Source organism: Telmatherina bonti (assembly GCF_933228915.1).
Source record: "Telmatherina bonti genome assembly, chromosome: 6".
Lineage (NCBI taxonomy): Eukaryota > Metazoa > Chordata > Actinopteri > Atheriniformes > Telmatherinidae > Telmatherina > Telmatherina bonti.
Window position 1 is genome coordinate 38,176,018 of NC_136624.1, and position 17,533 is coordinate 38,193,550.

Here is a 17,533-nt window from a genome sequence, read left to right on the forward strand (position 1 = left end):
GGTGTGTGCTGCTTGTGTGTGTGTTTATAAGGTTAACATACTCACACATTTTATTTTTTAAGGCTTTCTTTTTAGAATTAAAACAGTGAAGCCTCTTTGCTTGTAAGGGAGGAAATTTCTGCAGAAACTGAATATGATGCAAGTTTAAACATCAAACAACAAAGAAGAAACCAAACTCTGTCACTCTCCTACTCAGCTTCCGCTCAACATAATATTGTGGATAGAAGTACGACCAACACCCACTTCCAGAGCTCTCCTCACACACACACACGTGTGTGTGACAAGTCTACAGGCATCTTAGAGCAGAGACCTTCTCAGGACCTGAGTTATTCACACTCTACTCATTTCTCTGCATGGAAACATGAGCATCATGTGTGTCTGTGACTGAAAGGCATCTGTCTTTAGGACAACCTCATTGTTTTGTAAGAGACAGATTTGCAAATGATAAGACATGTCCAACTTTATTGGTTTAACAAAATGTCTGAGACAAATGTGTGAATTTATATTTCTACAATTCTTTAAAGTAAAAATAGAAAAAAAAAGACAGCAGGAAACACAGAACGGTGATTAAAGGAAGAAAGAAAAGGTATTTCAGCATGTACACAAATCCACTTATTCAGGATACACGTTTAATAAACATTATCATATATAAACATTATGGATAGACTGAATTGGAATAAACTTAACTGTATTTTATGGGACTTGTATTTAACTTCTGTTTCAATAAAGTTAAACTTAATTACTTGTTAATTGTTGCTTTATAAATAAACTGGATTGTAAAAACTGATACTGATCCACCGCTCAGGCACGGAAACCATCCTGATATGTTAATTAACCCAAAACTGTGTCACAATGCAACAATTCTTTACTGTTTTGTGTTTATTCAACAACATTTATAAACAACTGCATCATCTGCATAATATTCAACAAAAAAATATAAATGAAAGGTGACGGCGCAGCGCTCTGAACGTAACGGAGTTCCGTCTCATCAAATATACAACAAAACATCAATATATCACAATATGTTACATGTTTCAGCTCTCCTCTGATTTGGCGCACATTTAACTGTAGTTAACATGACATGCTGTCATTTGTGGAGCAAATGTTCAGGATGCTTCACCTCGGGTCAGATGGCTGCAGCCTGCAATCACAAAAGATAAGATAAGATAAGATAAGATAAGATAAGATAAGATAAGATAAGATAAGATAAGATAAGATAAGATAAGATAAGATAAGATACGATAAAATAAGATAAGATAAGATAAGATAAAATAAGATAAGATAAGATAAGATAAAATAAGATAAGATAAGATAAGATAAGATAAGATAAGATAAGATAAGATAAGCTAAAATAAGATAAGATAAGATAAGATAAGATAAGATAAGATAAGATAAGATAAAATAAGATAAGATAAGATAAGATAAGATAAGATAAGATAAGATAAGATAAAATAAGATAAGATAAGATAAGATAAAATAAGATAAGATAAGATAAGATAAAATAAGATAAGATAAGATAAGATAAGATAAGATAAGATAAGAAACGATAAGATAAACTTTATTTATATAGCGCTTTTCATAGACACAAGGTTACAAAGTGCTTGACAACAACAGCTGCATCAGCTTTAATGAACCTCATTAGTCTTATGTAAGACGACTTGTACAGTTCTTACTTCAGGTCTGATGAAAGCGGCAGATGCGACGCTTTAGGTCATCATTCTTTTCCTTTAGAGGCAAAAACAAAGCGGTAGAATTTAAAACATTAAAAACTGTTTTAGAAATTAAAACAAATAATCAACCTAAGAATAATAAAACACAACTACATTCAGGGTCCGGACTTACTTCACAAAGTGGTGCTGACACTTTTTGGGCAGTCCTGCAAAAGAAAGAAAAACATCAAACACAATTAAAAAAAAAAAAAAAAAGGCATACTTTCTGAAATGAAATGTTTATATTTCAGATCGGTTGTTGACGTTTGAAGCAAACTGCGTTCTGTCTGACTTCATGTCAGCGGGAAGAACAGAAATACTCACGGCTGAAGTAATACAGCGTGCCGAGAACAGCGAAGGCCAAGCCTGCTACAAGTCCAACCAGCGTCCAGAGAACGGAGGGGTCACAGCCAACTGCAACAGCAAACACAGCTTTTCCAAGGTTTTCCCAAAGTTTCCAAAGTTCTTCTCGTCACGTTGGCTTCTTACATCACTAAATGTAAACACCTTTAACTTATTATGTTTTTACCATAGACAGTCTATGGTTTTTACATAACAAAGAAAAGTTCTCATTTCTTACCCGCTGAATGTTTAGAAGTGCAGCGACAGCCCACCGGTTTGGGTCTAGTCTTGGTCTTTGTGGTTGGGGGTAATGTTGGGGGGGTCTCTGTTGGATAAAGACCAAAAAAAGCCATAAAAACAAAGATTAAAACAGCAGTGGGAAAATAACAATTTAATAAGGATTAAGGCTGAGTTTTATTCTGCAGGTGTGTGATGTTTGCAGGATGTGACTTGTTGGCTAGCTGGACAGTTTTAATCATTCCTATATCACAGCAGCGAGTCAATGAGAGGCGACCCATAAAGAAAGCAAATATTATAATCCTTCTAATCCATCCTGAAGTATTTATGAAAACAGTCGATTCCATTGACTGTGTCTGAATCACAGCAGCAAAACAAAACAAGCAAGATGAGCTTCAGAAGGCTGCTGATGTGCTAAAACTGAACATTATTATTCATTTTCTGACTACATATTTTTCATTTCTAAGATAAAAATGATTGTCTTGCTGAAAATCAGCTTCCAATGGAGTTTTACACTGGAAAAAAAAAACATGGCAGAGGTGAATTTTAAGCTTCACCTTCTGGTGCATCTACGTCCGAACGCTGCAGCGGCATTGTGAAAACTTGGATCTTCATGGGAAAACACTTTTTATTCTATTCTAGTCTTTTAGCAGACGCTTTTCTCCAAAGCAAATACTTGTTAAATTACATGTGATTATACAACACAGATAACGCATAAGGACCCAAATCATGAATAAATGATAAGAAAAGTCCAATTTTTTCAACAAAATTTAAAATAAAAAAGTAACACACTGTTTCAGGGATATTTACCATTTATTTCCATGTGATATGTCACATTTTTTATCTAATCTCCTGTTTCCTGGTGTCCATTAAGGGGCAAGAGATAAAATCCGACTATTCAGCAGGATTTTGAGCAAAGTTTGTAGCATAAAGTGACACCAAATCTCTCAAAAACGGTATTTATCAAACATGTCAGCTGAATTCTTACAGTTTAAATCCCTTCTCTGTGAATCATTTACTCTAACATCTCCCACTTGGAATCAAACAGATTTACCGTAAAACATCCTTAATAACAGACACTGAACTGCTGGGAACTAAGCCGTCTGTGTTTCAGCATACAAACCTCCAGGCCGAAGAACAGTTCCCGGCCTGAACTGCTCTGTGTTGTCTCTACTGTCCCTCAGGACACAAGAATAAATCCCCGCATCCGCCTCAGTCACGTTAATGATGTGCAGCACAAAGGACGCAGAGCCTCTCTTGCTCAGCCTGTAGTGGCTTTGGTCCACGCTGCCATACAAGACGCGGTCAGCGTTGTTGCTTTTGCCAATAAACTCGATTTTGCTTTGAGCGGGAACAGTGCGGAACCAGAAGACGTTGTCGCAGGCCATGTTCTGACAGTCACAGTCAAGAGTCTCACTGCTGGAGATGGCCGGGTAAAGAACACTGACGGGGTCTTGTAGGATCTGGCTTGAAGCTGTGGGGAGTGGAAACACAGATGTTCGAGGCCTTAAACACTGGAAACCAACAGACTGCAGCACAGAATCGAACCGTGACTGTTTGATTAAACCATTAAAATAAGTAAAAAAAAAACTCAGCTTAAAGAGGTTTATTTAAACTTATTTTAATAATCCATTGTAAGGTGTTGGTAAATCAAAAAGTCGAAACGGTCTCGTAGCAAGACGAACACCGTGATGCAATGAAGGAATCAATCTTCTGGCAAAGAGTAAAAACAGTAAGAGGTGACCTGAAAACACGACTAAACATAAAGTTTCACTCAAACAGAGAAGCTGAACTATGAGGAAATCTCATGGTGACATTTTAAAGCAGCTTTCAGGAAAGACGGCGGGATGTTTACGAGAGGCCTTTACTGAAAAAGTCATTTAATCTACAATCAGCTCCAAACCTGCTGTCTGTCATGTGTGTGGGCACACACATACGTGTGCAGAATACCTGCTGCAATACCTTGTTTTCACATATCTGAAGGTGACTGTCTGAAAGGTTAAACATTGGGTTTTCTTCCTACGTTTGTTTTATTATAATGAAAAGAACAAACTTTGAGAAACAGAACAAAACACCCAAACAACATATAAATATAATCTTTAAGGTTCAATGAGTGTAAATAGTTCTGGTGCCATAAAAAACAAGTAAATAAAAACTGATCACTATGGCAGTTCACCATGGCGACCAATCGTACGTGTTCATGTAAAAGCATAACAATGTATACCTGTGTTATAAATACATGTTAGAAAAAAAAAAAGAGAAACATTTAAAGATAAACCAAACTGTTGTGTTTAGCTTGTAAAAGCATTTAACAGCATCTGGACTCCTTGTGCTGATCATGAAGCATTAGTTAAACAACAGAGCAGCATCAGTTTGAGACGGGAACGACACCCTTCACCGCCTGACGACGACACATGATGGGGGTCTTACCGCATGTCCAGATCGGTGCTGCTAACAAGGTCCAGAGTGGCAGCGGGATCATTTTGTCGGGTCGCTGGTGTGTGTAGAGATGACTGACAGCTGAGAAGATGTGCTGATACTTTCTTTTCCTGCTGTCTATCTGTCAGAGACGATGGGAGGAACTGCGCTGACGGCATCCCCGATGTGACACCAGCAGGGCCTATCAGACGGGGCCATGCAACAGCTAAAGTGCATGGACCTACACACACACACACACACACACACACACACACACACACACACACACACACATAAATAACATGAAATGTGAGTAAAACAGATTGTTGGCAGGAACAATGTAGCAGAACCATACCCAGCATGAAGTTTCTCTAACATGCACCCAACAATGTTCTCAGTATGTTTCACATCACTCAGAACACGCCAAGCGGCTGGAAACACGCAGAGCTGACATAAAGCTGCATATCAAACAATAACAAGGTTGTGTATTCTCTGAGCAGCAGTTTGCAGTGCTGTGGTCTCTGCCCAGGTGTGTGACCTAGAGCTCTGCGGAGCCCTACATGCATGTATGCACGCTCACACATACGTCTCTGCAGGAATACCAGAGTACGCAACATTACCTGGATATATAAACTAGTAATGAATATTAAAGTTCTACTTAAAGAAATGAAGTTTTAGAGACGTGTTAAAGAAGCATTTTTCAACGTTCAGCGCATTTACACTGTAGCTGAGGCGCCAAAGTGGGCTCAAGTGGTAGAATAACCCGTAAACACGGAAAACAAGCAAACAAAAAGTACAAGTAGGTAGTAGTAGTACTCAATATGTTGACAACTGTCCCCGGTCTCCCCTACATTATCGAGGTGTTTATATCTAACTGCTAAAAGTAAAGAAAAAATTTATCATCCTGAAAATTCTTCAGAAAAATAAGATATTCTGTTTACGCATTATTTTCAAAACATTTAATCCCAGCTTTCTGGAACTGAAAAAAAACACTAAATTTACATGTACATACGTGTGCATTTCCACATCTGTGCAGCAATCCAGACGGAAGGGAATTTGTTAAATATGAAAAAAGTAAAACTCCTTATAAATGTTTTAAATTTTAACATAAAAAATGCAAACTCAGATGAATAAATAGATTTTATTAAAAAACAGCTGTTAATGTCTTGTGTCATTTCCATATTTATTGATATTCTGGGCCAAACTGGACCCTCTGGAGGGCCAGATTTGGCCCTCGAGCCGTATGTTTGACACCACTGATTTAAACAAAGGCCTGTGCAGGGTTTCCATGTAAATGTGTTTCTACAAAACACATTGTTGATATAAATCATCAGTAAAATCATCCTCTTGGGAACATGATGCAGAGCGTCATTACCTGAAGATTTTTTAAAAGTTTTTATATCAACTTGGGTTTGATCATAAACAACTTCTTTATTTCACATAAAGACTCGACTGGTGTTTCACTCCAACTGCTTCCTGCAGTTCAGCACGTTAGAAAAGAATCTGCGATGAGTCCATCATGGAGGCTTTTTACTTTTTGTTTGATTTTTTATTTATTTTTTTATTGACTGAATTAACACTTTAGTGAAAATATAATCTATTGTTCAGATCGGAGGCAAACACAAGAAGACGTAAATACATGATTATCAGCTTTCTTTAAAAAATCAGCATAAATAAAAGCAATTAATTAGAAAACAATTGTATGATGATAGTTAATTATAACATTAGAATAAATAAATCTGTATACTGGTGTGAATTTAAAGTGAACTAAATCTTTACATTTGACCAAATCTGGAATTATTGCAGAACTGATCGGTTCATTAATAACCGAGTATCAAACCAACGAGACGTTTTAACGGCAGCTTTACGCATGCAGCTTTCAGACTGAGACACATTAATGATGCTGTTTTACTGGCGTTTAAGAGCGACGGTGACCAACAGACACGCCGCACTGGTTTTCTAAAGTTTTCCCAAACGGAACGTCTCCGTCGACCTGAAGCTCGTCCTTCGTTTAAGGTCGCCTTTCTGAACCCAGCTTCTAAACTTCTGATCATCCACAGAGCTCAGAATTCCTTCATCTGACAACTACACGTTGTTTCTTCTGCGTCTGTATGAAAGGTGAGAGTACAGAACGGCCCGGCGGGGGTCTTAAAGGGAGAGGATGTGGCAGCCTGCAGCTCTACGGGGGTCGGAGACCCGAGCGAGAAAGGGAACCAGACCACAGGATTCTTTGAAAACAGGAGATCTCAGGGGGGCTTCAGAGATGCTCTTTACACATCGCAGAGCCTTTGATGGTCTCCGCTTCAACGCTTCAAGCGAACGCAGAGCTGTTTGCCTCTCGTGTTATTTCTCCACATCTTCTTTTGTTACATGTTACTGGTTCCTATCAGCAGTTTCAACTACAATCTGACTTTAAAGCCTCTAGAACATCTGCAGCAAACAAAACGCCAACTTTTCAGTCACTTTTCTGATTCAGACTCGTTCAGACTCGTTTGTGCAAACTCCTTCCTCATCATCCGACAATATCCTGGCTGCTTTGCCAGGTTTTCGTTTTCCTTTTTTCTGCTGTAAATATAGTTGATAAAATTCTGACTTTCTTGCTCCGCTCTGCAGTGAACCGACTTTGTTCGGCTTGTGATGCTAAACTTGCATTCTGAGGTTTGTGATGAGATGAACCCACTTCAACCCATGCACCTGTATGACCCCAAACATGGCATGTGTTGTTTGGATGTACAAATACATCCAGAACATATGGGCACACACTCTGCATTGCAGAATAAGAAAATGCCTCAGCAACCTGCTTCTGATATGCTGCGTTGGGAGCAACAGGGCCATAATTTATCCACGAAATCCCATCACATCTCCTACATCCTTCTTTCCTTCAGACCTTGGACCTGCCAGTGAAAGCACACAGAGCTTCTAAAGGAATGAAATGACTAAGCTTGCAGCGTCTACAGGCTTTTTCTTTCCGCTGATGTTCTGAATGAAGCTCAAAAGCGCCAACCACAGACTGCTGCGAGGTCTACACAATAAGCAAAACTTCTTTGCAACAGCTGGTCTGTGATGTGATAAGAGAACTAAAACAGTTTGAACATAATACATAGAAACACTGCAGCAGAGTGTAAGTTGTGCAAATCCATCGAGTGATATTACTTATTACAGTAAAAAGTAGAATAACTTAAGATACTTTAATCATTTTCTGTTTGCCAGCTCAACAACCCAGAATAGAGTCGTCCCACAGCTTCTCCTCCTCTGTCCTCGTGTCTACAGGCTCTTTGGTTTTCTTCTTCTCTTTCCTGCATTTGGGTTTGGCTGACTTGTCGTGTCCACTCTCACCCTGCTCAGGATTAAAGTCGGCCTGTAAATGGACTTCAGTCTCTCTTCCACTCTCCGCTGGATGTTCTGGTGTTAAAGTGTCCACGTGACTCTCAGCTTTGTCCGTCTCTAAGTCGTCCTGCTTCTGTTTTCTTTCTTGTCGTCTCAGCTTGCCGTGGCTTTTTAGCTTTTTTCTCCTCCCCTCCTCCTCTGAATCCACAGACTGCTCTCCTCCTTTCTCCTCTGAAACATAATCTCTTTCTTGCTTCTGGCGTTTCCTCTTCCTTTCCTCCTTCTCTGAGTCTTCATCTTCTCCCTTCCCGCCTCTGTCTCTCTTGGATTTTCTAAATTCTCGCTGCCTGTATTCACTTTCTTCACCGTCGCTTGTGTGAGTGCCGTCGGAGGAACGGGAGGTGGAGGAGGAGGTGGAGGAACTTGAAGGTCTTCTTTGTCGCCTGCTGTTTGTGGGCCAGCTGGTGAACTGTGAGGAAGCTGAGCACTGGAGGAGCGGAGGAGGACAGTTGTAGTCCCAGCCATGGGATGGCCAGGGCGGACCTGGATAAGGAGGGTGCCACATTCCCGGGGGGGACGGAGGGGGTGGGTTGGAAGAGGAAGGAGCAGCCTGATTTGTTTCTATTATGTCCCACTTAACTAATCCTTCTTGGTTTTCTTCTTTGTCTGCGTCCTCTGTCTGTGTGTCATCTTGAGGAAGAACCTGATTGGACTTCGGGGTGATTCCGCGAGCCTTCTGAACCTGGATGTAGTCTGCCAGTTCGTCTGCAAAGGTGCTGTAGACTTTGGGTTGGGACTTGAAGAGGTCGCTGACCTTCTTCTCCCTGCTCAAACACACAGAAACAGAAGTAACATTCGGTGAGTTGTCAGAGTCAAGTTAAATTCTCTCACGTTAACAACAAGAAAAGTTTTTTTTTTTCTTTTAGCGTTATTTAATCTTGTCTTAGATTTGTGATTTTTAATTTCTTTATATCTTGAAGTTCTGTGTTGCAGTAAAATTGAGGGTTTCCTGACCAGTGACTGGTGACACGCAAGTAGCTAAATTTTGTTTGCCTGTTGGACTGAGATGGAAAAGATCAGAAGCCACCAGACGTCGGAGCAACACAACATTCCTTCTGAGCTACGCTGCATTTCGGTTTGTTTTGTAGAAAGGTCTAGATTTAAGTTTCTTTGTTTAATTTTTGGTTTTTGTTTTTAAACATTAAAACGATGAAAAGAAGAACCGGTTTCTGGACTTTAGATTAAAGTTTATGTTTAGTGCAAAAGAACCTGGAGGTCCAAAGCTAATGGGTCAGCCCTGCTACACTCATAGATAGGCTTGTTTCATATTTGCATACATTAGCTAAAATTGTCCTTAATAATTTAAAGCATTCTCATTTTGCACATCCAGCAGACAGAAAAAAAACACGAACATCCGTTTAAACTGTGTTTACATCAAAAGCAGAAGTTCTTTCTGTACCAAGTGGAAGAAAAAGGTGTTTGAACCACAGACTGGATATAAAAAGATGGACACAGCCTCCGTGATGTCACCCATAAGTTTCTGAAGAGCTGAACTGAAGCTCGTGGGCGGTTACTACGATTGCCATCTTGGCAGCGTCATGCGTGTCGACTCTCCCAGAAAATACAGAAATGAACAAAGAGGTGGAGCAGAGAGATAACAGGAACTAACCAGCTAATGGAGGTAAGCGGGCGAAAGCTAAGCTATGTTGTTAACCGGCTAAAAACCGCGGTTGTTCTACTTTCTTCTTGCTTGAAGTGGGAGATCGAGTACTTTTTAATCAAAAGGACACGGCTCTAAATGTGCCGAATATTGAGATGAAAAAATTTACTCCCCCATACAGTTATCATGAAGGTAAACCTGACTTATTAAACCTAAAATGGATTTTTATACCAGGCTGTAAACATGTTTATTTCTGCTGTAAACATGTTTACTTCTGATGTGAAGTTGGTCTTTTTAACATGGGAGTCTATGGGGACCTGCTCTGTTTTGCAGCCCCTAGTGGATGAAGGGGGAACTGCCGTTTTATGCACTTCTGCATAGGCTTCTCTTTTTACTGCCGGAGGTTGCAGTTTGGTTTGAACTAGTAAAAATAAGAAGCTATTTATGATGATAAGCTAGAAGAGTATTAAAAACTTCACGTCCTGCCCCTGGTGGAGTGTTCTGACTCTGCAGCTGATCAATGATGCTGATATTCTCTCTACACAAACAGCTTGGACTGAATGCTGCTGCTTATCTTGTTCTAACATATGGTATTGAGACTGATAAGCTCAAAGTATTTCCTCAAAACCCTGTCTTGTCCGATCACTTCTTGTTAACCTTTGAATTCACTTTATTTGATTACTCACTGACCAAAAATAAATTCTACTATAGTAGATGTTTATCAGACAATAATATTACAAAATTTAAACAATCAATTGAATCAATTTTTTCACCTCTACCATGTTTTAGCATGACTGAGAGTCCCCCTTTAAGCCTTACTCCTGCTCAGATTGATCAACATGCTGATACTATAACAGCTTCAATGCGTACAACCTTGGATAATGTTGCTCCCCTAAAGAAGAAGAAATTAGGTAAGATTATGAAGGCTCCCTGGTTTAATTCCCAGCTTCGAGCTCTAAAACAGGCATCAAGGCATTTGGAAAACAGATGGCGTTCATCAGGACTAGAGGAGTCTCACTTAACCTGGAAAGAAAGTTTAATCGTATACAAAAAAGCCTTACGTACGGCAAGAACAGCTTATTATTCATCATTGATAGAGGAAAACAAAAACAACCCTCGGTTTCTTTTCAGCACTGTAGCTAGGCTTACTAGGAGCCGGAGCGCTGTGGAGCCATGTATTCCTTTCTCACTTAGCTGTGATGATTTCATGTATTTTTTCAAGAATAAAATTGACACTATTAGAGATCAAATTCACAATACTCTTCCTTCTACCTATAATGTTGAGCCTGTTGTGGTCTCCGAAGCATCCTTAGAACCAGGATCTGACTTGTGTCTAAATAGTTTCTGTCCTGTCCAACCCTCTGAATTAACTAAAATAATAGCTTCATCTAAACCATCCACCTGTATCTTAGACCCTCTCCCAACGAGCCTCTTTAAGGACATTTTCCCTTTAATTAATACATCACTACTAAATCTTATCAATATGTCTTTAGTGACAGGATATGTACCACAATCATTTAAAACTGATGTAATCAAGCCTTTACTTAAAAAGCAATCTCTGGATCCAGAGGTGATAGCAAATTATAGACCTATATCTAACCTCCCGTTTATGTCCAAAATTCTGGAGAAAATAGTTTCAGCTCAGCTACATGCCCACCTGAGCAGAAATAATTTATGCGAGGAGTTTCAGTCAGGATTTAGAGCTCATCATAGCACTGAGACAGCATTGGTGAAAGTTACTAATGACCTTCTTATGGCCTCAGACAAAGGACTTGTGTCCGTACTTATCTTGCTTGATCTTAGTGCTGCATTTGATACAGTCGATCATAACATTCTGTTACAAAGACTAGAACAGGTGATTGGAATTACAGGTACAGCGTTAAGCTGGTTTAAATCATATTTATCTGATAGACTTCAGTTTGTTCATGTAAATGACAAGTCCTCCTCCCAAACTACAGTAAGTCATGGAGTTCCTCAAGGTTCTGTACTTGGACCAATACTCTTCACACTATATATGCTCCCTTTAGGCAAAATTATTAGACAGCATGGAATAAACTTTCATTGTTATGCAGATGATACTCAACTATACTTATCCTTTAAACCAGATGAAACAAATCAGCCCAATAGGCTACAAAATTGTCTCATAGACATAAAGACTTGGATGTCTAGAAATTTTCTCCTCTTAAACTCAGATAAGACTGAAGTAATTCTCGTTGGATCTGAAAAACTCAGAGCTAAATTTTCCGGTTTTGTAATGAACCTGGATGGCATTACCTTAGCTTCCAGTGCTACAGTGAGAAACCTTGGAGTAATATTTGACCCTGACCTGTCCTTTGGCCCACATATTAAGCAGGTTACTAAAACAGCCTTCTTTCATTTATGTAATATAGCCAAAATTAGGGACATTCTGTCTCGGAGTGATGCAGAAAAACTGGTTCACGCTTTTGTTACTTCGAGACTAGATTACTGTAACTCTCTATTACTGGGCTGTCCTAAATATGCCCTGAAAACCCTTCAGCTGATCCAGAATTCTGCAGCCAGAGTCCTGACCAGAACCAGCAGGAGAGATCATATTTCTCCAGTTTTAGCCACTCTTCATTGGCTGCCTGTTGAATCTAGAATAGAATTTAAAATCCTTCTCCTTACATATAAAGCCCTCCACAACCAGGCACCACTATATATCAAAGACCTCATTGTTCCTTATATACCAAGTAGAGTACTTCGTTCGCAGACTGCAGGCTTACTTGTGGTTCCTAGAGTCTCAAGAGCCGAGCAGGAGGCAGAGCCTTTGGTTATCAGGCCCCTCTCTTATGGAATAAGCTCCCAGTTAGTGTTAGGGAAGCAGACACCCTCCCCACCTTTAAGACTAGGCTGAAGACTTATCTTTTTGATAAGTCCTATAGCTAGGGATGGTTAGCATCCCTTAGTTATGCTGCTATAGGTTTAGACTGCTGAGGGACATTTCCTGATACACTGAGCTTCTTTCTTTTTCTCTTTATCTCTTTCTTTTACCCCCCCCCCCCCCCCCCCCCCATAACAGTGTTGCATCATTAACATGTATGTCTCCTGTCTCAGCAGGTCTCCCTGGCCGGGAGTAGCAGTTCCTGTTGTCTGTTGTCTTTCTGTCCTCTTCCCCCCACACAGCAGAGGCAGATGGCTGCCTGTCCTGAGCCGGGTTCTGCCGGAGGTTTCCTTCCTGTTGAAAGGGAGTTTTTCCTTCCCACTGTTGCCAGTGTGCTTGCTCAGGATGGGAGATTGAGTTGGACTCAACTCAATCTGTTGGTTTCCTTATATAGGCTGTTATGAATTGGCCTTCATTGTGTTTTCCCCTCTGTCTGTAAAGCGTCTTGAGATGGCATTGCCGTGATTTGACGCTATATAAATAAAGTTGAATTGAATTGAATTGAATTAAAGCAGGTTTGGGTCCAAGTCACTGATTATCAAACAGTGAAAAAGCCTTTTCTAGCTGGGACTGATGTGGCTTTGCAGCGCATCGTGCCGCATGTCAGAGCACAGCGGCTAGACAGCGAGTTGCAGCTGATCTGCTGCTGATGCCTCTGAGGAGGAAGTAACATCAAATATCAACATCAAACTGTGCTGTCGTCCCTCACCCGACGCAGCGACCTCAGCTCGACGTGTGAAGAGATTCATTTTGATCATTTCTGACCTCATAATGTAAAACTTCTGCTTTTAAGATCAAGAACATCACTTCAAACTGCTCACATTATGATTGTTGCTCGATCTGCATTGTTCTGGGACATAAAACAATACGTTACTGATAAAGCTGCATAACTGACAGGAATTTTTTTAGAGCTCTCCTTTGCTAAAGCAAGTCTTTCCCTCGAGGCCAGCTGAGCAGATTTATAATAAAAACCTGGAGGTATCTTGCAAAACAAAAAGAGATTTTTCTGTAATGCTCTGCTAATAAGAGGCCATGAGGTGCCAACAATTTTAGTCTGGAGGTTTAAGACAGGATGAACTCATGTTCCGCAGATGTTGGGATTTAAATGTAAGAGCGGTGAAATGAATCACATGATGGCAGAAAACAGGGAATGTTTGTGAGGAAAGGTTTTCTCTCACCTGATCTGGTGTTTGTTGCCCTGCATGTGGGCCTGATACGTCTCCACAGAGTGTAAGAGCACGCCACACATGTGACACATCAGGTAGTTAGCTGCAGGTAGAAGAGGGCAGGAAGAAGTTATTGTAGCATCAGACAAATTTCCTTTGTTTTGTTTTAGTTTTATCTCCAGCTGATTCCCAGACTTTTCTCAACAAAGCGATGCCAGATCAACTGCAGGCGGCGCCTCGCTGAAGCTCCATCTGAGCTGCGATTTATCTGCATCTTCATGCTCACCACATATCAGACAATGTTTGACTTTTTTTTTTTGCTTTAGTTTTCTTTTAATGTTTATGCTTCTATAATAGATCTAAGTGGATACTTGATATTAAATGTACCTCAATATGAATAAATATTTTCATGAATCAACATTGCAGCCATATGACAGAATCTCTATTTTTCTGCTAAAGTACATGATCCTGCGATACCTTGTTGCACATCTTCTCCGATCTCTTTGAGCAGTTTCTGTCTCGCACGGATCCTCTGGTGTTTGCGTCCATTGTAGTGTTGGAAGGCCATCTGTGGGTTGTTGAAGGAGGCAGCACAAAGAGAGCAGAACTTCGTCGGATCCTTCAGCGCTACATCTGCGCTGGGGGAAGCAGGGTCATCTGCTGGGTCTGTATTAAGCTCCGTGTCACCATCCAGGGAGGATTTCTGCTCAGATCTGTCCAGTTCCTTACTGACAATTGGTGAAGGACATGTTTCTGAGTCTCTGTCTGGAAATTCAGGGATCAATGACAAAATGACGTCTTAATTTGTGTTCACTCTTCTGACATCTGAGCGAAACAGATGATGGAATCAACAGAATATATCACTAAACAGTAAATATTACAAAGTCCCACAACAATACTTGCCTGGTAGGTGAAGACTTTGTTTACGAAGATTTTTTGCATGGACTTTGCCTTCGTAGTGTGATTTTGCAACCACGTGGGAACTGAACACCATGTTACACAGCTCACAGAAACGATTTTTATCATTCGGCATGGCACGCTGTAAAAACCAGACACCAGACTGGAGAATGACATATTTCCTGGCAAAATACATAAACTGAGCATTATAAAGAATTTGTACTAAAAAAAGATTTTTTTATATTCCTTTGGCAAAGGACATAAAAATATTATAAAGGAAGGAATTTCTTGCTTAAAGGTCATGTTCTAATCAAACCTCATCGTATTGGTAGAAAAAGATTGTTCCCAAACTATAAAGTACATCTAAATCAGACTTACCTGGGATCCCGAAGCCTTCTCCGTTTTAACGGCGTTCAGGAACACCTTGACTTTCTGAGCATGTTTCTTTCCCTGCAGTTAGAGAACATACAAGATGTATTATTACAAAGATTCCAACTTTTGTTGCGTTTACAAAACCAGGAGGCTGGAAAGCGCTGCATACATTGTAGTGGGACAGGCGGTGGGATTCAAATAGCAGCTCAGAGCAACACACATGGCAGTAAGTCTCCGTAAGCAGACCCTTCAGTAGCTCCTCATCACTCCTCTGCCCTGTTGGAGAGTAAAACGAAGGATTATTTAGGATTATGACGTAAAAAAGGGCTATAAATTACAAATTATTTTTAGTTAATGAGTAATTTTGTGCAAAGAAACACTGATTTTGTCCAGACCCAAAAAAGATGAAAACTTTAAGCATGTAGTGTTAATACGCAGCTAGATCAAAGCTAAAAACTGCTTGCGTATGTTTTTTTTATTTTATTTTTGTCTTTCAGGACATTTATTTTGGAATATAAAAGAAGAAAAACTGCTTCTTTAATAAAACTTTAAATTAAATTTGAATAAAAATTAAATAAAAAATAAAATTCAATAAAAAACATGTCGACTCATCCAAAATCCTGTCAAAAACTTAAATGTTTAATCAGGACAAGATAAAGTAAGGTGTGCTTTTTATGTTTAGAACTTGAAATAAGCTAAAAGTTAGAATAAAATTTTACAGGTATGTAGACCCAAAAAGACTCAAAAAGCTGCTTGGATAACATGAAATGTGCCCTTTTCTTTCTCTTTCGGCCACTTTTCTCCTTGTCCTAATGCATATTTATGTTTTGCTAAAACTGCCACTCTTGGGGAAATGCAGATAAATCATTTTGATTTTAAAAAAAAAAGAAAACATTTGATAAAAAAAAGTGCTTTTTCCATTTTAATACTTAGTATTTTATATTATACTGTACCTGACTGTACTTTAGAGGATTTCTGATCAAGAGTAAAATTTGGAAATCATTATGCTGAGGATGGATTAAAACTTTACAACTTTTCCAGATCAAATCAGCCACTGTAAATATTCATTATCCCTTAAAACATAACTACCTACCATTAACATACATGTAGTTTTGTGTCAGATCACTGCAGTACAGGCTGATCCAACAGCTTTACAAGAAAAAGATATGCTGATGAAAAGTTTTTCCTTTAGCTACTTAAAAAAAAAAAAAAAAAAACTATGAGGAGGCAGTTTGGCAATTGTTCTCAAGTTAATGGCATTATAATTAAAAACTGCTATATTAATATGAGATCAGTTGATTCTTAGAGCCAATAAATGATGCATGTATTTAGCTCATTGGAGGTTTTGACAAATAAGTGCATTTTATTTTTAAAATGGCTGAAAATGTGTCTCTCAATATGTTATTTTGCTTTATAACTCAACCAATTATTCTTACTTTATATTATCTTAAATTTTGTTTGAAATAGTTGATAACTTTGTTTTAATGGCGCCTCAAAAAATAAAAATTACTATGCCAGCAGATGATAATAATAAAGAAAATAGGTTCATAAGTCTAAAAATGTGTCTAATTCCCATTCATACTGTGTACCATATAGTCTGCGAAGACTAGAACTCAAATAGAACACTGGTATTGTTTAAACACGAGATATATCTGTCAATACATGTTCAATTCTGTACTTACCAAATGATAGTCTCATTATAGTAGCCAGTGGCATCAAACAAGACAACACATTGCTGTCTTAAAGTGTTTAAATACTTTTTTTAAAAAGTAAAATCCTTATGACTATTTGTTAATTATTTTAATTATATTAATTATTTTATTAGTGAGAAAGGACACAGTGCCACTTGCTGGTCTTACAGTTTTACACTGACAGACTATTACACCTTGTTTACCTCTAGACTGTATTACTTCACTGTCAGAGCAGATTAATATAAAGAGATAATCTATTCCAATGACTGTGACAAAGTGAAGTTTTCTTCCCTTTACCATTTAAAAGTAGATCTTTGCTTAGCCAGGTGACTCTAAACCAGTGACGTAGATGTTTCTGTAAAGGTTGTTATAAGGCTGCAGACACCAAATAAGACCAATCTGAGAGATCTCTTCAGATGATTTAAATACCAGAATGGTCAGAGGGTAGGGAGACAGCTTAGGTGGGCTATAAAGTCAACATAATCCTGCGCCAGAGGACTTTTAAACATTAGATGTCTTCAGCGTGTTTAGCAGAGAAGCTAACTAGCTGCTAGCCTGACGAGCTAGCTAGCCAGTTAGCTAAACAGCTAACGCTGGCACGGCACTTAAAGGGCACACAACTCACCTTCAACTTGGGTACTATCAATTTTAGTGTTTATTACTTTGTCAGAATCTACGACAGAAGCCGCGATAGGGGAAATGGCAGTGTTATTTTGGGCGTCTGACTCCGCAATTTGCGGAATGCAAACGCATGAATCCTCCATCCTTTTCCCTAGCTGTTTGGCGCATGCGCAGTAATATTAGAATGTCAG

At 39.2% G+C, this 17,533-nt stretch overlaps 2 protein-coding genes across 2 annotated transcripts; both read right to left on the minus strand.

Moving 5' to 3' along the window:
• Positions 1–1,116: 1,116 nt before the first annotated feature.
• Positions 1,117–3,574, minus strand: cd8b (cd8 beta; the record flags this gene model as incomplete). Its single annotated transcript, XM_079242156.1, has 5 exons — positions 1,117–1,141; positions 1,843–1,876; positions 2,034–2,123; positions 2,290–2,376; positions 3,412–3,574. Coding segments are annotated over 5 exons (399 nt in total), but the record flags the coding sequence as incomplete, so codon positions are not given.
• Positions 3,575–6,120: 2,546 nt separating this feature from the next.
• Positions 6,121–17,485, minus strand: zmat1 (zinc finger matrin-type 1; the record flags this gene model as incomplete). The annotated part of the gene is made up of 7 exons (XM_079242815.1): positions 6,121–8,857; positions 13,774–13,864; positions 14,239–14,526; positions 14,665–14,800; positions 15,037–15,108; positions 15,200–15,306; positions 17,347–17,485. 7 exons carry the CDS (start codon positions 17,483–17,485, stop codon positions 7,918–7,920), a joined length of 1,773 nt encoding a protein of 590 aa, XP_079098941.1. The 3' UTR covers positions 6,121–7,917.
• Between the last annotated feature and the right edge of the window lie 48 nt (positions 17,486–17,533).